The sequence below is a fragment of the Myotis myotis genome, unplaced genomic scaffold, assembly GCF_014108235.1.
Source record: "Myotis myotis isolate mMyoMyo1 unplaced genomic scaffold, mMyoMyo1.p scaffold_m19_p_1, whole genome shotgun sequence".
Taxonomy (NCBI): domain Eukaryota; kingdom Metazoa; phylum Chordata; class Mammalia; order Chiroptera; family Vespertilionidae; genus Myotis; species Myotis myotis.
This window is the reverse complement of record NW_023416313.1, coordinates 361,916-385,691: the sequence shown is the minus strand read 5'-3', so window position 1 is coordinate 385,691 and position 23,776 is coordinate 361,916. Positions and strand designations below refer to the sequence as shown.

At 49.0% G+C, this 23,776-nt stretch overlaps 1 protein-coding gene across 4 annotated transcripts; it reads left to right on the top strand.

The window, feature by feature from the left end:
• The first annotated feature begins 628 nt into the window (after nucleotides 1-628).
• LOC118649641 (transmembrane emp24 domain-containing protein 11) lies at nucleotides 629-21,072 on the top strand. Of its 4 annotated transcripts, none has more exons than XM_036297027.1 (5): nucleotides 629-758; nucleotides 13,271-13,371; nucleotides 18,846-18,971; nucleotides 19,681-19,827; nucleotides 20,904-21,072. In XM_036297027.1, the coding sequence occupies exons 1-5, from the start codon at nucleotides 635-637 to the stop codon at nucleotides 21,051-21,053; spliced, it is 648 nt and encodes a 215-aa protein (XP_036152920.1). In that variant the 5' UTR covers nucleotides 629-634; the 3' UTR covers nucleotides 21,054-21,072. The 4 variants fall into 4 exon arrangements, with proteins under 4 accessions (XP_036152920.1, XP_036153073.1, XP_036152884.1 ...); XM_036297180.1 differs by lacking the exon at nucleotides 629-758 and adding an exon at nucleotides 8,640-8,906; XM_036296991.1 differs by lacking the exon at nucleotides 629-758 and adding an exon at nucleotides 8,640-8,919.
• Nucleotides 21,073-23,776: the final 2,704 nt, after the last annotated feature.

Genomic DNA, 23,776 nt, shown 5'->3' with positions numbered 1-23,776 from the left:
TAAATTAAAAGAAAAAAAGAAATAAAAAAAGTAAAGCTCAAGAAAGACACTGGCTGCCAGAACTGAAGGGACCTAATGGCTCACACTGGAGACTTGGACACTTTCTTCAAAATAAGGAAACAGATTCAAGGAGTTGCGCTCAGGGCGAGCCCTCCGAGTCCAGCAGTCCCATCTCAGCAGCCGGCTGTTCCTCCGGCCACACTTCCACCATCTCCCACTTCTCGACGCCCTCCACCCAGGACAGGCTTCACTTCCTGCTCCCCACTTCCTGCCTAGCAGTGGCGACCACCAGGAAATGGCCATGTGGGCTTGGTCCCCGGGCATCTGCTGGGTGTGGCACTTTGGTTCCCCAGGCCCGCATGATCCTCCATTCCATTAGAACTCTTTGAAACCCATAAAACAACAGATCAGAAGGCACTCTGATGTCATCAGCTTGGACAGGCCCCAGGGGACAGATGTCTTGTTCCCTGGGACTTGCTGCAGTCACCTGCCCAAGGGCAGCCACCACATGTCACTTCTCACAAAAATCAATTTACAAACTTGTGGGATGGAATGCAAACACTCCCTCAGCAGCATCCCTTGCGATCGATCCATTTCAAAGCAAGTGCTACCGGGAGTGGCTACAGCAACCAAAATGCAAGTGCTAGCGTTTCTTTTAAGTTCCTGTTTTTCACTTTCAGCTGCTTTTTATTTCCACGTCGGGGAGCGAGAGGAGAAGTGCATCATAGAAGACATTCCCAGTGACACGCTGATCACAGGTAGGTGGGTGTACTCTGAGCGCTGAACTCGGGAGGGACGCCATGCTGTGGTCGCACGCCAGCCCTGGGGTATACATTGTAGGCAGTGAGTGTCACGCTGTGCGTTTTCTCTTGAGACAGTTTTCCAAGTCATGCAAAACCAACATGAAATAGTTTGAGAGCAACTTGCATAATTCGTAAACAGGAAGCCCAGAGGCAACACCACAGGACGCAAGCTGGATTTGTTTCTCTGGTCGGTCGTCATGTTCCCTTCAGGAAAAGATTCTGATGCTCTCAGTTCTGCTAAGAACGGCTGAATTCTCTAAAGACATGTGAGGGCTCTAGACGGGTCCAGTAACACAGACAAAACAGCAGATGCTAACACGTCCTCTGAATGTCCATGTCTCACAGGATGGGGAGGTGAGGGGCCTGATGCTGCCACCTGAGCCCGCTGCCCACGAAACCTGCCTCCATCTCGGGACTTCTGCTCGCTCCCGCTCCCCACCCAGTACACCCTGCGCGGCGAAGCTTCACTGGCCTGCTGAGAGGGAAGCACGTGGCAGGGTCTCAGGGCCGCATAGAAAATCCAGTACGTCCAACATTCAACATCAAATGCCCTGACTTTCATGCAAAAAAAGAAAAAAAGGAGCAGGTGCGAATCCGGCCGCTCCCTATCGGTGCTGGTCGTGCACGCGCATGTGCAGCTCACTCCAAGTGCATGGGGTCAGATTCTCCTGCTTTCTTGGCCTCCACATTAGAGAGCTCTAATCACAAAGACCAATATCCATCCTGCAAAAAGACCAACCACGCCCCACGCTAGGGGCAGAGGAAGAGACTGCGGTGTGGGACGGACTTTGGGGATGAGTCCACTGCAAAGCAGACACAGAGAAGCCCTGGCGTCAGAGCCTCACGGCGGTCCTGGCACGGTGGACAGAGGCTGTGTTTGGCACTGCAGAGTGTGACAGGCCACCAGGTGCAGGTCCCAGCTCTGCCGCCCAATAACTGTGTGCCCTGGGACAAGCGATTTAACCTCTCAGCTTCTTGTGTGAATGGCATAAAATAATAGTGACAACCATTTATTTTGGTTGTGATGATGCCTGAATGAGTATCTGTAAAGCTCGTAGGACTCAACCACACACTTCCCTGACCCCAACTCTTTCACCGCAGGGATGCCCAGTGGTAGGTGATCGTTTTCCCAGGAACCTGTGAGCCTTTCCGCCTGCATTTGAAGGGGTGGCGGAGCAGTAAGAGAAACAAGAGTAGCTTACCTCCCCCTTCGCCTGCTGCCTTGAGGCCCAGGAGCTGGATGGACTTGGCCCAGGGCACTCTTGCCGGCAGTGAGCCCAAGCATCACCTGACCCACTAGGCAGCGGTTCTCAACCTTCCTCATGCCGCGACCCTTTAATACAGTTCCTCATGTTGTGGTGACCCCCCCTTTCATTGTTACAAATTAAACATCATTAAAGCACAGTGATTAATCACAAAACAATATGTAATTATATATGTGTTTTCCAAGGGTCTTAGGCGACCCCTGTGAAAGGGTCGTTCGACTCCCAAAGGGGTCGCGACCCACAGGTTGCGAACCACTGCACTAGAGGGTCTGAGGCAGGAGGTCAAGGAGGCCAGCAGTGTTCTGTAGCTGCCAGGAGCACAGACCTCAGTCTGGCTAGCCCCTCTTCCCAAATCAGGGGCCTCTTTTAGTCCTGGTCCCCCATGGACATTGGGTCTCCCCCTTTCTGGTCCTCCCTACCTCCAACTGTCCCTTCTCCCCTGCCTGCCCAGGCCTCCGGCTCTGCTCTCCCCTCTGTCCTCTCTGGAGCCATCACCCCGAGCAATTATTTAGTCAGTGTCCAAAGTCTACTGGAGCTACAGGGGCAACTTGGACACGTGTCAGGTCACATGCTTAGATTGTTCTTTAACAGAGAATGTGGTCCTAAAGCCCAGAATGTTTCATGTGCTAATAGAGAACAATGGGAAAAGGCAGGAAAGAAGGGGTAAACAGGACAAAAAAAACAAACAGCAAGAAAGTAGGCTGAAGCCCAATCCATCTTACATTGCACTCGGTGACAATGGACAAAGCTCCAAAGAAAAGACACAAATCCACTGGGTTTAAAAACAAAACAAGGATACATTGCTTCCAAATGAAACACTTTTAACATAAGGAAGAATGAAAGGAAAAGAATGGAAAGACGCACATGTGAACGGAAGTTCAGAAAACCAGTCTCCTGAGAGTTCAGGGACAGTGGGTCGAGTGCTAGGAAGACGCCTGGACGCGCTTCCTGCTTGACTCTTAGGTACCTGTGGAAAGGAATCTGAGCACACACGCTTGTGATGATGTTCCTTTCGCTACAGCTATGCCTCTAATCAGTAGCCAAGTAACTACACAGCATACCTCAAGATACAATTCTTAGACACTGCTTTAAAACCCGTTATGAAAAGTTGTGTTTCCTGTTTACTCTATGCTGTGTTCACTGTGTGTTATAAACCCATGTCTGAAGCGAGGACCTGCCGAGTTCACCTGCTTGCAGCGTGGACATGCTCCTGACTGCTGTGGGCCAGGAGCTCGGCCACCTGTGCTGCCAGCGCCAGGAAGTGGCTCCACGTTCCCCCACAGCTCACTGAACCATCACAAAACCTTCGCCACCTGTGAAGTCCCCGATTTCTGTTGGTGCACACTCGATCATGAACATACTCGGTTAAGAAAAGCTGATCCAGAGGACACTTACATTTAATTTTTAGGTCACCCTAAAGGGAGAAACAGACTCGACGTATTCCTGGGTACCTGTGGGGCCCTGAGACCAGGAAGAGCACAGTCAGCACTCGCCTCTCTGCACAGCTCTGAGGGCCAATGGTGTCCATTGAAACACACCCGCCGAGAGTGCCAGAGAGAGACCTCAGAGCCAGGCATCCAAACCCACCTGGGAGTGCGGTTTTGCTCATGGGGACTAAACACAGACTGCGGGGAATGTGAGAGCTCGGCCGCCTCCCCCACAGGGGAACAGAGACCTGATCTGGGAGTCAACGAGGCGTGCTTTGCAGCTGCCTTTGTTGCCCAATAGCTGGTGACTTTGAGCTGTTTTCTTATCTGTAAGTTGGAGCTACACCTGCCCTGGAGGACACCTGGCATGGAGGTGACCAGCCGCAGGTGTTTGTCAGTGTCGGTTCCCACCCTCTTGGACTCCGTCTCCAACCTTGTCACCTGGCCTCCCAGTGTCGGCCCTAAGCTACTAGAGAAGCAGGTGTGGCTGCAACTCTGGCTCATGTTCCTCCCAAAGGAAGAAAATTTCCTGAGAAGCAGAGAAGAGGTGGGCAGTCCCCTCCTGGGAGCTGAGAGGGTGACAACAGAAGCTGAGCACCGCGCAGTCCAGGGCGCTGGAGTCAAACACAGTTGCTCGGGAATTTGCTCAGCAGCTTCAAAGTCAAAAGTACTCTGCATTTTTATGGAGCTTCTCTTAGCTCTCTCAGGAATGCTCTCTGCTAATGCATCCCCGAGTGTCCTGAATGAAGAAGGGAGAGAGGAGGGGCAGGGAGGGAACTCTGGAGGGGCCTCGGGGTAGGTTCCGGCTGCCGGCTGGATGAGTTTTAAAACCACCTGCTGGTCCTTGCACACACTTTTTTCTTTTTAAAACAAGGCTGTTAGTCCCTTATAAAAGGCAGGCACTGAGAGCAATGGAGAGGTGCCACGGAGCACAGTGATCATGAAAATAAAATAATTAGCTTGGCTGGTGTGGCGCAGTGGTTGAGCATTGATCTATGAATCAGGAGGTCACAGTTCGATTCCCAGTTGGAGAACATGTCTGGGTTTCGGGCTCGGTCCCCAGTGTGGGGCATGCAGGAGGCAGGCAATCAATGATTCTCTCTCATCATTAATGTTTCTCTCTCTCCCTCCCTCTCCCTTCCTCTCTGAAATAAACAAAAGTATATTTTTCAAAAGGTAATTAGAATTCTGAACCAATGCGTTTGCTCCTGGTTGCTCCCTTTCAAAGGTCCCAGGTAGGACTTGCACTCAGCCATATACCAGGGTTGCTGTGTGTTTTTTCTTTAGAGCAAAACTTATTAGGCAGTAGGAAAAAGTAAAGGATTGTTATCAATCATCACTCCCATTCGTGTCTTCGCAGAAGACCACACCACACCTCTGGGTGTCTGAGGTTGGGTGCTCTCTGGAGCGACCCTGAGACAAGGACTCAAGTACAAGTGATGGATGAAGGAGGAGCTCCCAGGAACCAGGGAAAGAAGCCAGGAGAGTTGAGATTTCAGGTGAAGCCCAGACTCAGACTGAGCTGGGGCCTCAGGAACATAAGATGATAATGCGCACACGACCCAGCACTTTGCCCAAAGGAACAGAAAGCAGGGACTCAGGGATCTGCACGCCCAAGTTCACAGCAGCAGCACTCGCAGCAGCCAAGAGCTGGAAGCCACCCAGTGTCCACCGACAGGTGACAGGTGACTGGATAAACAAACGCGACACAGTATTACTCAGCCATAAAAGGAAGGGACTCGGACACCTGCTACAAAATGATGAACCTTGAGGACATCACGCTCCGTAAAGTCAGCCGGTCACAAAAGCAAATGCTGTCTGGCCTCACTTCCGTGAGGTCCCTACAGAGGCAAATTCAAAAGCGAAAAGCACAAGAGAGCTCGCCAGGAGCTGGGGAAGGGGAGGGGAGGCTTGCCTCTAATGAGGACAGTTTCTGCTGAGGGTAATGGAAAAGTTCTGGAAATGATGGTGGTGGCTGCACCATAATATGAGTGCACTTAATGCACCTGAACGGCACACTTAAAATGGTTAGGATGTTCGGCTTTGTTATATGTATTGCCATGATTTTTTAAAACATTAAAACATAGTCAGAAAAAAGAAAAGAAAGAAAGAAAAAACAGTTGGAAGAGATACCCACAGAGTTTGGGCCACCTCCAGGCAAAGGAGCTGGGCGTTGTCCCCTCACCACTCACTCCCGGCCGGGGCAGGTCACAGGTCCCTGCAAAGCGTGTGGCGTGGGGCACGCACAGTGTCCACCAGGGCCGGGCCAGCACGCGCCATGGCAGACGCTCCTCCTGGCTGGAAGTGCTTCTGCGCCCGGGAGCTTGCTCCGACTCCTGACACCTCGCCCTCCAATGCCCACAGTTTCTGAGGACACTGGTTTGGGGAGGGGTCTGCACTTCCAATCATCGTCCTCAGTGAAAACGTGACAAGTACCTGAGAATGAGTGTGAAGAGACTCACCAGCACGGAGGACTGTCCCGTGTGGCTGGGACAGAAATCGGGCAGAGACAGACAGATGCCCCACTAGAGAGGAGACCCAAGCGTCCGGAAAGCGGATGGAAGGGGCTCAGCTCCCTTCGTCTTTAGGGAACACAGAGCAGAGCCCAGTGAGAGGCACACTCCAGGGATGCAAATGGGAAAGAGAACAGCACACGGTGGGCAGCCCCCGCAGGCTCCGGCCTGGACTTCCACTGCGCGGCCTCCACGGGAGTTCAACACAGGCACACCCGTGACCCAGGCCAACAGCAAGTTCCCCACGGAAACGCACCCATGTGCTCACATGCACGAGACGCTTCATGGCGGCACTACCTGTAAGGCTGGAAAACAGCAGCCACCTACGCAGAGCGAAGCACTGGGCAGCGGACGGGCCTCACAAACACAGGCTGATTAGGTGCCGACACGCGTGCACATACTTACACGAGGGTTAGTCGGACAGAAGTAACCAGTCTTCAGAAGTCGGGTGGCGGTTGCATTCGGGGAGGGGGTGAGTGGCAGGGCGTTTGGGATGCTGACCATGTTTTGAACAGGGTGAACTGGCGAGCGATACACTGATGGTGCGTGTGACGCGTGGTGTGCGTATGCACTGCCTCTCAGCCACACAGCACCTGCCTGCCCTCCCCCCTACATGCTATCTCAGAAAGGGTCACAGGTTACAGGGAAGCCCAGGGTCCCTGGGGAACCTGGAGCATTCTAGAAGGAACCGCTCTGTGTTCATAGCGACTCAAGAGCAACTGCTTTCCATGCCCAGGTCTTACCAGGGGTCAACCAGACGACGGGGCCTTTGACCCGACCCCTTCACGCTTTTACTCATGCGTCCAACACCACCAGACACCCAATTCCTGTCTGCAGAACTCCGCACTCAGCTCTCTTCCTTCCTTCCGCTCTGAGCAGACCTCAGCTTAGGTGATAGAAGAGCGTTTAAGGATCTAGAAAGATGGCCACAAAATAGGGTGGAAAAATCAAGTGACAGATAGTAGGTGCAGTATCATCTCATCTTTTTAAAATATATTTTTTATTGACTTCAGAGAGGAAGGAAAAGGACAGATAGAAGCATCAATGATGAGAGAGAATCATCGATCAGCTGCCTCCCGCACACCCCTACTGGGGACTGAGCCAGCAACCCAGGCAGGTGCCCTGACCGGGAATCCAACCATGACCTCCTGGTTCATAGGTTGACGCTCAACCACTGAGCCACACTGGCTATGCAGTATCATCTTGTTTTTTATAAAATATATAATTTGTACTTATAGGAAAAGGGTCTGGAAGGATCACATTGAGCACAGAAAACTCATAGCAGGGATTTTTACTTCCTAAAATCCCTATAAAGGATGCATTTTATTTTCTAATACTGAGTCGAGTGCCCAGGGCCCCAGCCTCAAGGACAGGTCAGGAGGGGAGGGACAAGCACATCAGGTCACAGGAAGGGACAAGAGCCTGAACAGGGAGTGCACTGCACTCGGGAGACCAGAGAGGCATCTGTGTGCTTGGGGTCACTGGCCTGCATGTGCCCAGCTCTCAGCCAGTGTCCACTGAATGGACACCCAGAGGAAGGGTGCCTGGGCAGTGAGGCTGGCCCGCCTGCTGTGTACAGAGTCCCGGCTGTGGGGTGAACGTACTTTGTGGTGAGGGTGCAAGGCCTTCGATTCTGGGACCGCGCTGTTTGCATTTGTTCAGCCTTTGCCTGTTGGGGTGGTTCCAGAAGAGTCGCTTGGGCCCTGGGGCCTCAGCCTCCTGCCTGTGGCAGTGGGGACTGTTGTACCAGCTTACAGGGAGCTCACAAAAACACTGCACACTGAAAGCCCACGATACTATACGGAATCATGTATCAAGACGTGCATAGAGCCTACAATGTGCCCAGTTCTGTGTTAAGCAGTTTACAAATATTAAATCACTCTTTAAAAGTTGTTATTTATTGATTTTAGAGAGAGAGGAAGAGAGGGGAAGTGAGGGAGAGGAACATCAATTTGTTGTTCCACTTATCTATGCATTCATTGGTTGACTCTTGTACATGCCCTGACCAGGTATCGAACCCACAACCTTGGCATCCTGGGACGACACTCTAACCAACTCAGCTACCGGCCAGGGCTTAAATCACTCTTCATACCCTAAGATATTTGCCTTTATTACCCTGATTTTACAAGATGGGGAAACTGAGGCATGCAGTTCAGTGTCTTGCCCACGTGTTCATTTCTAGCCAGAAGCCCCTGCCCCTGTCTCGCCAAGCGGTGAGAAGCATGAGGGGGCAGCCTGTCCCTGCCCTGTACATGAGCTCTGTCCCTGGGCAGCTCCATCCACACTGAGGCTGGCTCTCCCAGGCTGTGCCCAGCATGCTTCTCTTCTGCCATCTGGTGGTAACTGAGGAACATGACATCTCCCTCCAGGCTCCCCTCCCACCCAGGGCCTGTGGGGGGCTGGGGGCTGGGGGGTTATTGTGAAAGCAAACAGAAACCACCTCACTTGTTCTGATTACTCAGGCAGTGTGCCAAGTACACTGGCGTTTTAACAACGGGCCACTGACAGTCATTCAAAACCCTTCATTGAACATGTACGGGGGGGGGGGGGGCATTTCCACCCCCGCCCCCGCCAAAGCCTTACCCAGCTTCCACCCTGGAGCCAGACGCTGCCCTGGGCTGACTGCCAGGCCCCAAGCCCACGGAAGAGGACACAGCATGTGCCTGTGCTCCAGAACCTCAGAGTGCAGACACGGATGGCCATAGAGCAGCCGGCACAATGACAAGACCCGGAGTGGGCAAGTGTGGGAGAGTGACAAGAGCCAAGCCCCAGAAGAGGGCAGGGGAGGGAAGGGCAGCCACTGGCGGAGCAGGGGCACCCCGCCCAGACGCAGGCAGAAAGGGAGTTGCACGGGTGAGCACCTTGGTGGTGGAAAGATGCTGTCTCCGCGGAGGCCAGGTAACCATCTCAGGTGTGTGGGTTGTGGGAAGGGCACAGCATGGACCAGGGGACACGTGGCTGTGTTCTTTTATTCAAGAAAGCCCCGCGTTCACTCAGCCTCTTCAATCTGTGGGTTTTCTTTCAACAAATGTGGGGTTTTCAGCCATCAATTCTTCCAATTTGCTTTACTGTGCTTTGCAGATGTTGCATTTTTTACAAACTGAAGGTAAGACTCTCCACCAGCAAAAAGATTGTAACTCGCTGAAGGCTCAGATGATGTCAGCATGTTTAGCGCTGAAGTATTTTTAATTAAGGTATGCATGCTTTTTAGACATATGCTGTTACACACTTGGACTGCAGCACAGTGCACACATACTTCCCATGCACTAGGACACCAGGAAGGTTGCATGGCTCGCTGCATTGCCATGTGCACGTGACTGGGTGGTCTGGGCTGGTCCTGCAGCATCTCCGAGGCGTGGCTGTCCTTCTCTCCTCTGGGACCTTGTTCCACAGGTTCATGGGGCTCTTTTCCCCCATCTCTTTTCTTTTCATTGAATAGATTTGATTATTCTATTGATCTAATTTCAAGATCACTGACTCTTTTTTTGGTTGTCTTTTAGTGAGCCTCTTTGGTAAGTTTTTAATGTCAAATATTGTATTTTTCCTATTCGGTGTCCACTTTTTCTTTTTATACCTTCTACTCTTTTGCTGAGAATTCCTATTTTTTCATTATTTAAAGGGTGTTCAACTTCTAGTTGATGCATTTTTATGGCGGCTGTTTAGAATTCTTGTCAGATAATTCCAATATCTATGTCATTCTGAGGCTGGTGTCTTTAACCATCTTTTCTCATTCGAGTTGAGATTTTCCTGGTTCTTGGTGTGGAGAGTAATTCTGTAATGTCATGTATCTTGGACAGTTGAGTATTATGTATGACTCTGAATTCCACTTAATTACTGTTTCAGTCGGCAGCCAACCCATTTAGATTCAGAGACTTTGCACTACTGATGTGGTCTACCCTGCTGTGTGCTGCACGCTGGCCAACCTAAAACCTGGGCAGCATTCCACACCACAGGTGGGTTCTCAGACTCCGGCCACGCTGATCCTGGTTGGCTGCAGCACAGGCTGCTCAGGAGTGTGTGCAGGACGTCAGGCGGGTCTTAAAGGTCCCTTTCTCCAGCTCCCTCCTCTCGGCAATCCTCCCTCAGCGCTCTGGGGTGGAAGTGGGATCCTGCCCCTTTACCATCCTCTACTGCAGGGCGGGCATCTCCTACCTCAACATGGGAAGTGTCCAGGGGGAGGGAGCAATTTCTTCCCTCTGGAGCAGGGCAGGCAGACTTGGAAGGCTCCACCCAGCGGGATCACCTGTCGCAGATCCTTTGGCTGGAGAGACGTGTTGTGAGTGGGTTTTCTCACTTCCTACTCTCTCTCTCTCTCTCTCTCTCTCTCTCTCTCTCTCTCGTTTGGTCTGCAGCTGCATACTGCTCTAGCTCCCAGGTAAGGACACGTAGGTGTGGGGAAAACAAACTGCACTGCTGAGTCGTGCTGAGTCATGAGGTCCTTAGCCAGTGAGCTTGGTTTTCCACCTTCCAGAGTTTCCTGACAGCTGCCTGGTACTCAGTTGTAATTAGCAGGAGGAAGAGGGTGGAATAGACTTGGTCCATCTTTTCCAGAATCACCTATGATACTTTTTAAAGACCTTAAGGTGGACCATTCTAGAAACGACAGAGTATACAGTCAGCAGACGTCAAAAGGGAAGAGGCAGGTCTATTCAAAAGATGCTGAAGGTTAGTTACTCAGGGTGCAGGTTGCAGCCTTCGTCCCAGGAAATGCTCGCTCACTGTCCCTCAGGGCCCCCCACTCTCCAAAGCTGCCCCTACAGCTGCGTGAGGGTGGGACTCTCACCTCAGGTCCCTCCCAGGAAGGCAGTGTGCACTGGAGACGGTCTGGGCTTTCGAAGCAGGTGGCTTTGGTGGTAATTCTGCCTCTGCAGCTTATTACTGGGTGGCTCTGGGCTGTGCCTCTATCTCTGAGACTGCGTTCCCATTGAATAACAGGGACAGCAATACAGACTCCAGCGTTTTGTGCAGCCTCCACACGAGCACCTGGTCCACACCACCTGGATTACGACAGCCTCCCCACTTCCACTCCTGATCCTGATCCTCTTCATCGTTTTCTCCACGCAATGAAAATTTCAAAATGAAAACCACAGCATTTCACTCCTCCAACCAATTGCTTCCCCAAATCCTTACAATGGACCTGTAGGCCCTCCCTGGTCTGGCCCTGGCTATCCCGTCAACCTCATCTCCCGCTAACCTCACTCCAGCCACTCTGCTGTTCCTCAAACAGCAAGCATGCTCCTGGCCCAGGACCTCTGCTGTGCTGCTGCACAGAAGGACCTTTCGGGGGGGGGGGGGGTGTGATTGCATCATGTGGTGCTGAGGGAAAAGGCACACGCTGCCTGGGTCTGAGCCCTGAGTCTGCCACGTGTTAGGTATGTGACCTTTAGCAAATCGCTTTTTCTATGCTTTGGTTTCAACATATATAAAATCATCGTAAGAATCGTATCTAGCAGCCCTGGCAGGGTAGCTCAGTTGGTTAGAGCAGTGGTCGGCAAACTGCAGCTCGCGAGCCACATGCGGCTCCTTGGCCCCTTGAGTGTGGCTCTTCCATAAAATACTGACTTCTGCGCATGGGCCATGAAGTTTCAATCGCGCTGTACGTGCGTGCCTGCACGTGGTATTTTGTGGAAGAGCCACATTCAAGGGGCCAAAGAGCCACATGTGGCTCGCAAGCCGCAGTTTGCCGACCACTGGGTTAGAGCATTGTCCTGATACACCAAGTTTTGAGTTCTATCCTGATCGGGGCACATACAAGAGTCAACCAATGAACGCATAAATACCTGTAAGTGGACAACAAATCGATGTTTCTTTTTCTCTCCCTTCTTCTCGCTCTCTAAAAATCAATAAAAAAAATAGTATCTAACTACATAATGTTGTCATTAAAACTCAGATTATATGTGTGAATTCCTTAGAAAGGTGCTTGGCACATAATTAGCACTGAGTGTGATAGAAATATAATTTTCATATTACATTTCTAAGTATAAATATTATAAAATTGTGTAGTTTACTCCCCTATTCCTTCAGGCTGTGCTCAATGTCAGCAAGCCCTCCCCTAGCTTGTCTACCTCCACTTGCTTCTTTCGGCATCAGCACTCCTGACATTAGGCACCTGCCTGCTCGCTGCCTGACTGCCTGCAGGAAAGCTCCTCGGGACAGAGCCATTGCCTGTTCCGCTCACTTCTGACCTCAGCCTCTGGAGCAGGCCGCCCAAGGAAGGTGCTGTTACATATGGTCACACTGCTGGGGGAATGAATGGATACAAATACTTTTCTAAGAGCAGCTGTGAGAAGGCATGAGATAGTCAATGTTAAATGCTAACACAGTACCTGGCATACATAAGGTACAGTGGGGCCTTGACTTACAAGTTTAATTCGTTACGTGACCGAACTCATAACTCAAATTACTCGTATGTCAAATCATAAAGTGAACGAGTGAGACACGTGATGCTGGGCTGATGTGGTGGCGTTCACTGTGACGTTCGCTGCGCCAACTAGCGGTGGGGTATTTGAAGCTGGCTCGTAACCCAAATTTTAGCTCGCAACTCAAAGCAAAAAATCGGCCGAGAGACGGCTCATATCTCGAAAAACTCGTTAGTCGGGACACTCGTAAGTCAAGGCCCCGCTGTACTGTTAGATCTTTTCCAACCAACGTTAGCTAGTTCTTCCTTCGTATCGTACTTCTGAAGGCTACGAGGAGAAAGCTGAGCCATATGATGCTGATCGGGCCCTAAAGGGAGAAGGTGGGGGGCCCTTCAGCAACCCACATTTTAGTAGGAGCCTTTGGAGGCAAAAGGATCAGGCATGAACACACCTAAGCTTGAAGAAGGAATTATGCCGGGAGTGTTCAGGGTACGTTGGGGGTAGGGGGGACACTGAGGCAGAACCACTGAGAAGGTGCTGGAGGGGGGCCTGCATGACCCAGGCCAAGTCATGCTCTGATGGAAAGCTTCATAGGCTACCTTCCCCCACAGCCCCATGGCTGAGACCTCAGAGGACTAGGAACTGTCCCCTCCTCACTTCACTGCACAGAAACGCAGACTCAGAGCGGCGAAACCACTGCAGACAAGAGAGAGACGGGACCCAGAGCTCAAACCTTCCTACATATTCCAGTTTTCCGCCTCTGCTACGTGACCGACTCAGGGTATAAACTGCTCAGAAGCAAGATATCGTCACGCTCAAACACAAGCTCATGTGTTGGCAGGCATGTGTAACCGCTCCTCACATTCATTCTGTAACCTGTCTTGTCTCACTCTTTTCAAACAGGCACTTTCAAGATACAGCAATGGGACATGGGCAGACAGGACTTCCTGGAATCTGCTCCTGGTCTGGGGCTCTTTGTGACGGTTACAACTTACAGCGAGGAGGTAAAACATTCTTTACATTTTCTTACTGAAATGTTTCCGTCGCTACAGTTCACAAGGCATGTACCCCGACAAACGTTTGAAATCTCGGGTAAGCACTCACTAAGCAGCACTTACACTTTTCACACTCCGTCAGGCACCGCAGACATAGAAGGTGCCTGCTCTCGTGAGCCTCGTCTAGGCGACGCCCGGGCAGAGAGAGTTTAGAAACAATACAAACTGAGTTTTGCTGGGCTTGCTGGGCAGAGGGCACCCACAGGGTCAAGGCGTCCCAATGCTTCTGTAGAGGCCAGGCTTCGTCTGCTATGCCTGGCCACACACCACACCCTCCCCCGAGAGGCCAGACAGGACACCTCCCCCTTGGGTCCTGGCAGGGCTCTCTGGGTCTGCCTGGTCTCCCTGGGAGTTAGCGAAGGAGCAAGACAGGCATCCTGATCAAGGGGACAGAACATGGGTTTTGGAATCAGAGCCAAGTTACAGTGTAGATTGCCTCTAAGCTGAATCTTGATCAGGATACTTGCCTGCTTTGATCCTCCACTTTCCCGTCTGCACAATGGATATAACGGGTGTCCACTCCTGACCGTGCAGCTCAAGGTGCTCTGACCCGCTCAGCCAGTAACGCAAACACAGCTGCGGGCACTACTTCCGTCTGGACTGGAGCCGTCCTGCGCGGTGCTCATGGGTGCAGGGTGGCGGTGCAGCACCGCCTTGTAGAACGGGCACCTACTCTCTGCGGAGAGGGACTTGGTGTAGGCAGGACCACGTTCCTATTCTCCTGAAAACTAGGTGACACCTGGGCCTGAGCTGAGGGCAGACATAGGACACCCCTCTCATGGGGAGGCTGGAGCTGGGTCACTGGAGACTCCATTCCAACTGGACACTGGACACTTGGTATTTGCCTGTGGTAGCGTTCTTCTCCTGGTGCACTTGGCACCTCCCTCATAACAGTTCCACTGGGACCCTTCCCACCTCCAGTCACCTGTCCTCCCTGCACCCCACCCCCCCGTGTCCCTTGTCCAGGGATACCAGCGTCCAGGTCTCTTGCTCTTTCCCAGTAGTACTTCAGGAGCAATCTGGAACTGTCTCCAAGGTTTATTAAAACCAGAACCCAAGCCCTAGTTGGGCTAAAAACTGTCACAGAAAAATCTGTTTACTGTTATTAAGACAGAGAAGGTCTGTTCTTCAAAAGCACAATTGCCTAAGAGAAGAGATATGTTTCTGTTCATTCTGCAAACATCCAACAAATTTTATCATGGGCTAATATATGCTCAGCCCTCTTCTTGGCCTAGGAGAGACAAAACTCTCACCTTCAGGCCTTATTTTCAGGAAAGCCCTTCCGTTTGGAATATGATAAGAAATGGCATGCCCTACCAGTTTGGCTCAGTGGATAGAACATCGTCGGCCTGCAGACTGAAAGGTCCCAGGTTTGATTCCGATCGAGGGCACATGCCCGGGTTGTGGGCTTGATCCCCAGTGAGGGGCGTGCAGGAGGCAGCCAATCAATGATTCTCTCTCTTCATTGATGTTTCTATCTCTCTTTCCCTCTCCCTTCCTCTCTGAAATCAATAAAAATATATTTCGTACAAGGTCAGATCCCCATTTACTAGTAAGATACCTATCAGCACCCCCACAAGGACACTGGGGGCTTGGGGTCCTCTTAAGTTGGCCCCAATCATGCGTCCATTCCTATGCATGTGACTGATGGCCCAACAGAACAGCATGCACACGCAGGGCAGACCACATCAACGATGCACATGTACCACACAAACATGTCTTCTGTGCTCCATTTCCCACTGCTCCATGTCCAATATTCCTATTCCATTTTGTAGAAGAAAACCTGTTGTTCTGAGAGGCTACATGACAGACAAGAGATCACCATCAGCAAGTGGCAACAATGATATTTAAACTCGTATGTGTGTTTTTTCCAATACACCAATCAGCAGGCATTCAGAGGGTGTGCTGACTTGACTATCCACGGGGAGTATACAATGCAGAGCCTGGACATGAAACTAAAGATCAGACACTGACTGTGATAACCAGTAGTCACAATGCTTTTTCAGAGCAGAGTTCTCTGTTATTCACTTAAAATCAGAAATCAATTGTAAAATCAGACCTTTGAATGTAGTCTTATTTAATAAAATTTCCCAATCAAGCCTGGCTGGTGTGGCGTAATGGACTGAGCGCTGTCCCATGCAAAGGTCACCAGTTTGATTCCCAGTCAGGGCACATTCTAGGATTGGGGGCTTGATCCCCAGTCGGGGTGTGCAGGAGGCAGCTGCTCTCATCGATGTTGTTTTTTTTAAAATATTTTAAAAATATTTTTTATTGCCCTAACTGGTTTGGCTCCGTGGATAGAGCGTTGGCCTGTGGACTGAAAGGTCCCAGGTTCAATTCCGGTCAAGGGCATGTACCTTGGTTGCGGGCACATCCCCAGTAGGAGGTGTGCAGGAGGCAGCTGATCGATGTTTCTAACTCTCTATCCCTCTCCCTTCCTCTCTGTAAAATATCAATAAAATATATTTTTTAAAAAAATATTTTATTGATTTCAGAGAGGGAGGGAGAGGGAGAAAGAGACAGAAACATCAATGATGAGAGAGAATCATTGATCGGCTGCCTCTTGCATGCCCCACACTGGGGATTGAGCCCACAACCCATGCATGTGCCCTGACTGGGAATCGAACCCTGGCCTCCTGGTTCATATGTCAATGTTCAACCGCTGAGCCACACCAACCAGGCTTCATATATTTTTATTGATTTCAGAAAGAGAGATGGAGAGACAGAAACATCAATGATGAGAGAGAATCATCAGTTACACTTTTTTATAAACATTTTTTAGTTGTTGCCCTAGTGTTTGCAATATATATATATGCAACTAATCCGAGTCCACTTTCAAGTAACGTCCTACCACTTCACAAGTACAGCACGTGCCTTATAATTACTAGGTATCCCCAAGTCTTCCTTCCCTTGCATCACTGCGTCATTCACGTCACTGATACATAAACTATAATCATTACTGCTGTTATTCTGAACAGACTGTTATGTATTAGATCAGTAAAGAAAAATTAAAGTTTAAAGTTTACTTTCACTTATTCCTCCTCTAATGCTCTTCTGTTCTTTATGTAGATTCAAGTTTCTGAACTATATTGTTTTCTTTTTCTCCAAAGAACTTCTTTAACATCTCTTGCCTGGCAGGTCTATCAGTAACAAATCCCCTCAATTTTTGTTTGTTTGAGGAAATCTTTATTTCTCCTTCACTTTTGAAGGAGAATTTTGCAGGATACAGAATTCCATATTGGCACGGGTTTTTTTCTCTCTCTCAACACTGTTCCACTCCCCTCTCTACTTACTTGATGGTTGCCGAGGGGTTTTTCCCCTCTGGTTTCTTTCATGATTGTATCTTTAATATCTGCAGTTTTAACATAATATGCTTGGGCATTTATCCTGCTTGGTGTTCTCTGAGCTTCCTGGCTCTGTGGCTTGGAATATGACATGAATTTGGAGGAAGTTCTCAGTCATTGATGCTTTAAATATGTCTTCTGTTCCTCTCTTTCTTCTCCCTCAGGTGTTCCCATTATGTGTGTGTTACACCTTCTGCAGTTGTCCCATGGTTCTTGGATATTCTGTCCCTCTTTTTTCTCTTTGCTTTTTAGTTTTGGAAGTTCCTGTTGACCTACCCTCAAGCTCAGAGACTCTTTCCTCAGCTGTGTCAGGTCTACTAAGGAGTCCATCAGAGGCATTCTTCACTTCTGCTGCAGCATTTTTAACTCTACAGTTTCCTTCTGATTTCTTCTTCGGATTTCCACCTCTCTGCTTGCATTGCCATCTGTTCTAGCATAGTGTCTACTTGTTTCATTAGAGCCCTTAGCATATTAGTCATAGTTTTTCTGAATTCCTGTTCTGATAATTCCAATATCCCAGCATGTCTGAATCTGATTCTGATGCTGGCTCTGTCTCTTCAAACTGTGTCTTCTTGCCTTTTAATGTGCCTTGTAATTGTTGTAAGCTGCACATGATGTAATGGGTAAAAGGAACCCAGTACTGGTTCCCACAGAGGTTCTTCTCTGGTAAATTGTATTCTTTGTATTTGCTTGTTCTTCTCTCCAGTTTTGGAGGCAGCAGTTTGCCCTGTGACCTCAATTCTCTGACAGATCTAAGAAGTGATTTCTTTTTGTTCACATTTTTACTTGTTGTTAGGACAAAATGACAACTTCTAAGCTCCTTATATGCCAGACTAGAAGTTCTATATTTGTTTTAAAATCCCAAACAATATATAAATAAGCAGAAAAATCAAAGTTCCCCAACAAATATAACCATGTAACAATCTGGTGTGTGTTCTTTACAATTCTCTTATAAGCACACAGAAACATATATGTGTATGTGTTCTTTTACAAATGATGCTTCTTTTACAAAAAGAGGATCCTACACAGACTGCTCTACCAGAGGATATGATGGACACCTTCTATACAGATATGGATATCCTATATAATAAAAGGCTAATATGCAAATTGTCCCCTAGGGGGTTCTACTGACTGAGAGTTCAACCACTTGCTATGATGTGTGCTGACCACCAGGGGGCAGTGCAGAACGAAGGAAGGCCCCAATCGGCCCTGATTGCCAGCCAGGCCTAGGGATCCTACCCATGCACAAATTTCGTGCACTGCGCCTCTAGTAATATATAATATTCTCTTTTAATGCTACATGTTTCTTTATTTGGCTTTGCCTGAATTTAATCAACCCCCTTCACTGAAAGGTGTTAAAATTATTTCAAAATTGCAATTTTGGCCTGGCCAGATGGCTCAGTTGGTTGAGCATCATCATCACCACACACACACACACACACACACACACACACACAAAAGGTGGCAGATCTGATTCCCAGTCAGGGCACATACGTGGGTTATAGGTTCGATTCCCATTGGGGCACATACAGAGGGCAACTGATCAATATTTCTCTCCCACATCAATGTTTCTTTCTCTCTCCCCTCCCTCTCTCTCTAAAACTAATGAATATATGCTCAGATGAAGATTTTTAAAAATTTAATGTAATTTTGCTACTATGACTAACATCACACTGAATATCCTTTTACATATAACTTTATCTACATGTGCATTTCTATAGGGTAAATTTTCATAGGTAGAACTGCTGGGTCATTGGTTACACACATTTTAATAATCAATATATAGTGCCAAAGTGCTCTCCAGTATGGTTGTTCAATTCCCAAAACAGTGTTTGGAGATAGTATTTCTCAATACGTCCTTGGGCACTTTTAAATTGTTGCCAACCTGGTAACAAACAAGGATATCCTACTGTGGTTTGTATTTTTATTATTAGGAAGTCTGAATATTTTTCATGTTTGTTGGCCATTGGATTTCTTCTTTAGGAACTGCACACTTTTTACTAGATACAGAGGAGATTTATTTGTAAGAATGGCACCTAGAGAATAATAAGCTTACACTGTGGAAATCCTCCATCCTAGGTACTACTGTCAAAGTTATATGGCCCACAAGGAACATTCTATTTCACTTCACATTCACCTGGCGAACACATCATTTGCTTAGAATCTAATTCCACGCAGCTTGTGTCGTTTGGAGGGAGTAGGCTGGTAAGTACCCGCCCCCACGTCGCTGCTGATGAACACAGTGTCAGCACTATTCAGGCATGACATCAGTATGCAGAACCATGACACCCGGGCCGGCTAGAGACTTATTAAAGTCCTGCACCCAGATCTCAGCGCTGCCACCACAGAGGGAGCTGGAAAGCTTGGAAGGGGTTCAAAGGAGCGCCACGAAGTTGATTAAAGGGCTTGAGTAAGAACTGTGAGGGGAGGTTAAAAGCACTGTGATTATTCAGGCTTGAAAACAAGTGAGGGCTGAGGGTGAATTAATAATGGAATTCCAATAAATAAAACTCTTCACGGTAGATGGTGATTGGCTATTTCCTAAATGTGCTGAGAACTAACGAGGAGAATGTGTACTTTAGCATCAGAAACTCAGTTGTGTGTAAAGAAACTTTGCTGGGAGTAATCAGATTCTCAACACCCAACGCATTTGCCTGATAGTAAATGTGAGGTCCCGGAGGGTGTAAGTGCCTCAGTCAGTAGATGAGCAGTCCGTGCATTATTATTACAGAGGACTGCTGAGTAAAACGGGGGACAGAGTGGCAGTGAGAGGAAGGGAAGATGGAGAACGCGGGGCTGCCTGCTCTTAAAAGGGGGGAAAGGAAGGAGAGAGGAACTGAGGATGCGCAGAGGGAGAGAAGGAGAAAGGGGAGCTCTTTTAAAATGCACTTCTTCCTTCTCACTGTTGGCACAGCGGGTCCACTTAGACATCCGCGTTGGAGAACATGACCTCGATGCTGCCATTGCTCAAGCCAAGGACAAAGTTAATGAAGTTAGCTTCAAGCTTGAACATCTAATTGAGCAAATTGAGCAAATAGTCAAAGAACAAAACTATCAAAGGGTCAGTTTGCCTGTTCAGCTCATTTTATCTCTTCCTGCCAGGAGCGTAATTCCGCAGACGAAGTCCCTGAGCCAAGGAAGAGTAAACTCTGCCCCTTGGCCTTTCTCCCTGAGCCACACTGCGCGGACACACGGGGTGTGGGGGAAGGGCCATTCTGTCCCCTGGACAGCAGGTTCCTCTAGGACTGGAGGCTGCAGCCATTCACCTTAGGGGTATGAGTTTACAGAATGAATACGTAAGTGCTTCCAAAGACAGCCCACGGGTCCGAAGAGGCTAAGTATGCCCACTTCTTCAGTCACACCTGTGCTCCTGTGACAACACGGGTTTTCTGGGTCACTGTGCTCATGGACCGTGGTCAGACGAGGGCTCACATATGCTCCACCAGTCACTAGCCTGGTGTCATCTCTAGGCCTCAGTTTCCTCATCTGGAAAATAAGATGAGGTCGGGTGTGCTGACACAGAGTCCAGCTTAAAGTAAGAATTCAAACCATGAAAACCCACAACTATTGGGTAATGTTCACTCTGCTTAACAGTGACAAATAAAGTAATAGATCAAATACCTGATATTTTACACCAAAATACAAAAATGTCTTACAAGGTTGATTCTTAATCCTTGTCTTTGCTAACACCACAGCTGGCTTAGAAAATCAGAGATGACACTTTGGTATAAGATATTAATTGAGAAACATCAAATACTTTGGTTTTTGTTTGTATTGTGTGTGTTTTATTTTATATCAAATACTTTGAATGCAAACAGCACCTTCCCCTCAAACTCATGCAGTAAGCTCTTTAAGAAACTGCCCTGGTGTGCTAAGTGGTTAAAGCTTCAGCCCCCACACAAAAGGGTTGTGGGTTCAATTCCCAGTCAAGGGCATCTACCTGGGTTGCAGGTTCAATCCCCCTCTCTCTCTCTCTCCACCCCTCCCTTCCTTCCACTCTCTCTAAAAAAAGATCAATGGAAATAATATCCTGGGTGAGGATTAACAAAACAGCAAAAAAAAAAAGAGAGAGAGAGAGAGAGAGGGAGAAAGAAAAAGAAACTAAAAACTAAACCTGCCTATTTTTCTTCTGTACAGGATCGTGAAGAAAATTTTCGAATGACCAGTGAAGACACAAATAGCAATGTTTTATGGTGGGCTTTTGCACAAACATTAATCTTTATCTCAGTTGGAATTTTCCAAATGAAGTACCTTAAAGACTTCTTTATAGCTAAGAAGCTTGTTTAAAATGCTAATAAAGACAGATAACTACCTGCTGATTTGCATAACATTTGAGTTACTAAATCAAAATACATTCATATATGTGTATTACAAGAGATCCTCAAATAATATCATTTTGTTCAATGTCATCTATATATATAAAATTCTAATGTGCAAATTGACCGAACGGCAGAACTGAACAACCGAACAACCAGTTGCTATGACGTGTGCTGACCACCAGGGGGCACGTGTGGAACATGGTGGGCATTGGCTGCAGCAGGATGGTGGAGCAGGTGGACAGACTAAAGCGGGGTGGGGTGCTGGTCGCTGTCATTGGGCGAGCCTCTGGTGGTTACTGAAAATTCTTTGCTCCCGTGCGCTGTGGTTCCGCCTGGCACTTGCACCTGCTGCTGGTACCAGCCCCACTCACACCCACTGCCGGTGCCTGGTGCTAGCCCCAATCACTCAGCGCTGTTAGTCAGTTCAAGCAGCGGCTGCTGGCCCCGATCGCCCCAGGGCTTCTCTACCTCCCCTTGCTCCTGAGGGGTGATTGGGGCAGCAGCCACCGCTCATACCTGCTGCTGGCGCCGGCCCCAATCATTCCGTGCTGTCAGCGGGTGCGAATAGGGCTGGCGCATGGGAGCAGCTGTGGCGAGAGGAGGGCTGCCAACAGACAGGAGACCGGGGGCCACGGCAGGAGGAGCCAGGCGGGGCCGCGGAGGATGGGGTGAGACCCGCCCCTGTGCCCACCGCAGCCTCGCAGCCCACAGTTCCTTTCAAGGTGCACAAATTATTGCACTGGGCCCCTAGTTTTGTTATAATGTTGATGAGAAGAAAAATGTTTCCCAGCTGGGCTCACTATCTGTGGAATTTACACATTCTCCCCGTGTGTGGGGGGAGGGGAGATCCTTCCACATCCCAATGACGTGCACAGATGCACATGTGAGGTGAATGGTGTATCCACACTGTCCCAGTCAAAGGGAGTGTGGGTGCCGGTGTGGGTGACCCTGCGATGGAAGGGCATCCTGACTGGGTGGGGTCCCACCTTGCACCCGGAGCTGTCGGGTTGGACTGGCCACCAGTGATCCTAAATGGGAATAAGCAGTTGGAAATAATGATTTTACTTGTTTCCATTAATCTTTTTTTTGTTTGTTTTGTCTTTTTTTCATTAATCTTTCTTCAATGTATATATAGCTTACATTTACTTCAAGGGTTAATATGAGAAGTGTTTGGGGTCTTTATTTAGAAGTTAGGTGTTTTTCTGACCAGAAATATGCTTTAGGAACCTAATTCTTGTTAATATCAATTAGCCTAGACCAGCAATGGCGAACCTTGTGAGCTCGGCGTGTCAGCATTTTGAAAAACCCTAACTTAACTCTGGTGCCGAGTCACAGATAGACATTTTTTGATATTTGCAACCATAGTAAAACAAAGATTTATATTTCTGATATTTATTTTATATATTTAAATGCCATTTAACAAAGAAAAATCAACCAAAAAAATGAGTTTACGTGTCACCTCTGACACGCGTGTCATAGGTTCGCCATCACTGGCCTAGACCCTAGGGTGAAACTGGTTTCATTATATGTCATTTTGTTTAAAGTTACAAGTTCGAAGAACCTGTCGACGACGTTAAGTGAGGATTACTGTACTTTCATGACCCCAGACATCAGAGGTTGAAGTTACAGAATTCTAACACGGATAAAAGGTTGCTTTGACAACGTAGCTCCTGGGTGAGGTAGGTAAGCGCATCATCAGCTCTTATTTCAAACTTGGTATATGCCAGCACTGCCCAACAGAAGTAAAGTCTCAGGACACAGGCAAAATGTAAGTTTTCTGCCTGCCACACAACGAAGGTTTTAAAAACCAGCACAATCAACCCTAGAGACACCTGTGTAACCCATTGCATCAAAAATGGGCCGGCTGTGGTGGCTCAGTGGGTTGAGCATCGTCCCATGGACCAAGAGGTCCCAGGTTCGAGTCCCAGTCAGGACACATGCCGGGTTGGGCCCGACCCCGTGTGGGGTGAGCAGGGGCAGCAAACTAATGACTCTCTCATCATCGATGTCTCTCTCTCTCTCCCTCTCCCCTCCTCTCTGAAGTCAATAAAAATATATATATTTTAAAATGTTACCACTGCTGGTGGGTGTGGCTACGCGGTCGAGCACAGACCCTGCACCACCAGGTCTTGGATTCGCCAACAGGGCAGCTGCCTGGGTTGCGCTCCACCCCGAGGGGCCTGCGGGAGGCAGCCCATCAGCGTTGCTGCTTCTGTCTCATCCACGTTCCTATCTCTGTCTCTCCCTCTCCCCTCCTCTCTCTAAAACCCATACAAACAGAGCTTTTTAATGTCACCACTCACAGAATCAGCACAATGGCTACTGCACTCCTTTTCCCATAGGTCTTGGGGACGTGGGTATTATTTTATGTTACTTTGCACTAGGCACACACCGCAGCTTGGACCAGGCACATCTCAGGTCACAGCCATGTCCCAGGGGTCACAGCCACGTCCCAGGGGTCACAGCCACGTCCCAGGGGTCACAGCCACGTCTCAGGGGTCACAGCCACGTCTCGGGGGTCACAGCCACGTCCCGGGGGTCACAGCTACATCTCAGGGGTCACAGCCATGTCACAGGGGTCACAGCCATGTCCCAGGGGTCACAGCCACGTCTCAGGGGTCACAGCCACGTCTCGGGGGTCACAGCCACGTCCCGGGGGTCACAGCTACATCTCAGGGGTCACAGCCATGT

Bases quoted from the DNA above. Each gene is read 5' to 3' on its own strand.
- LOC118649641 (XM_036296991.1), top strand. From the start codon at position 8,727: ATGACAAGACCCGGAGTGGGCAAGTGTGGGAGAGTGACAAGAGCCAAG. The intron at 18,972-19,680 runs GTAAGTACCCGC...CTGTTGGCACAG, and splicing joins CGTTTGGAGGGAGTAGGCTG to CGGGTCCACTTAGACATCCG. The intron at 19,828-20,903 runs GTCAGTTTGCCT...TCTTCTGTACAG, and splicing joins AAGAACAAAACTATCAAAGG to GATCGTGAAGAAAATTTTCG.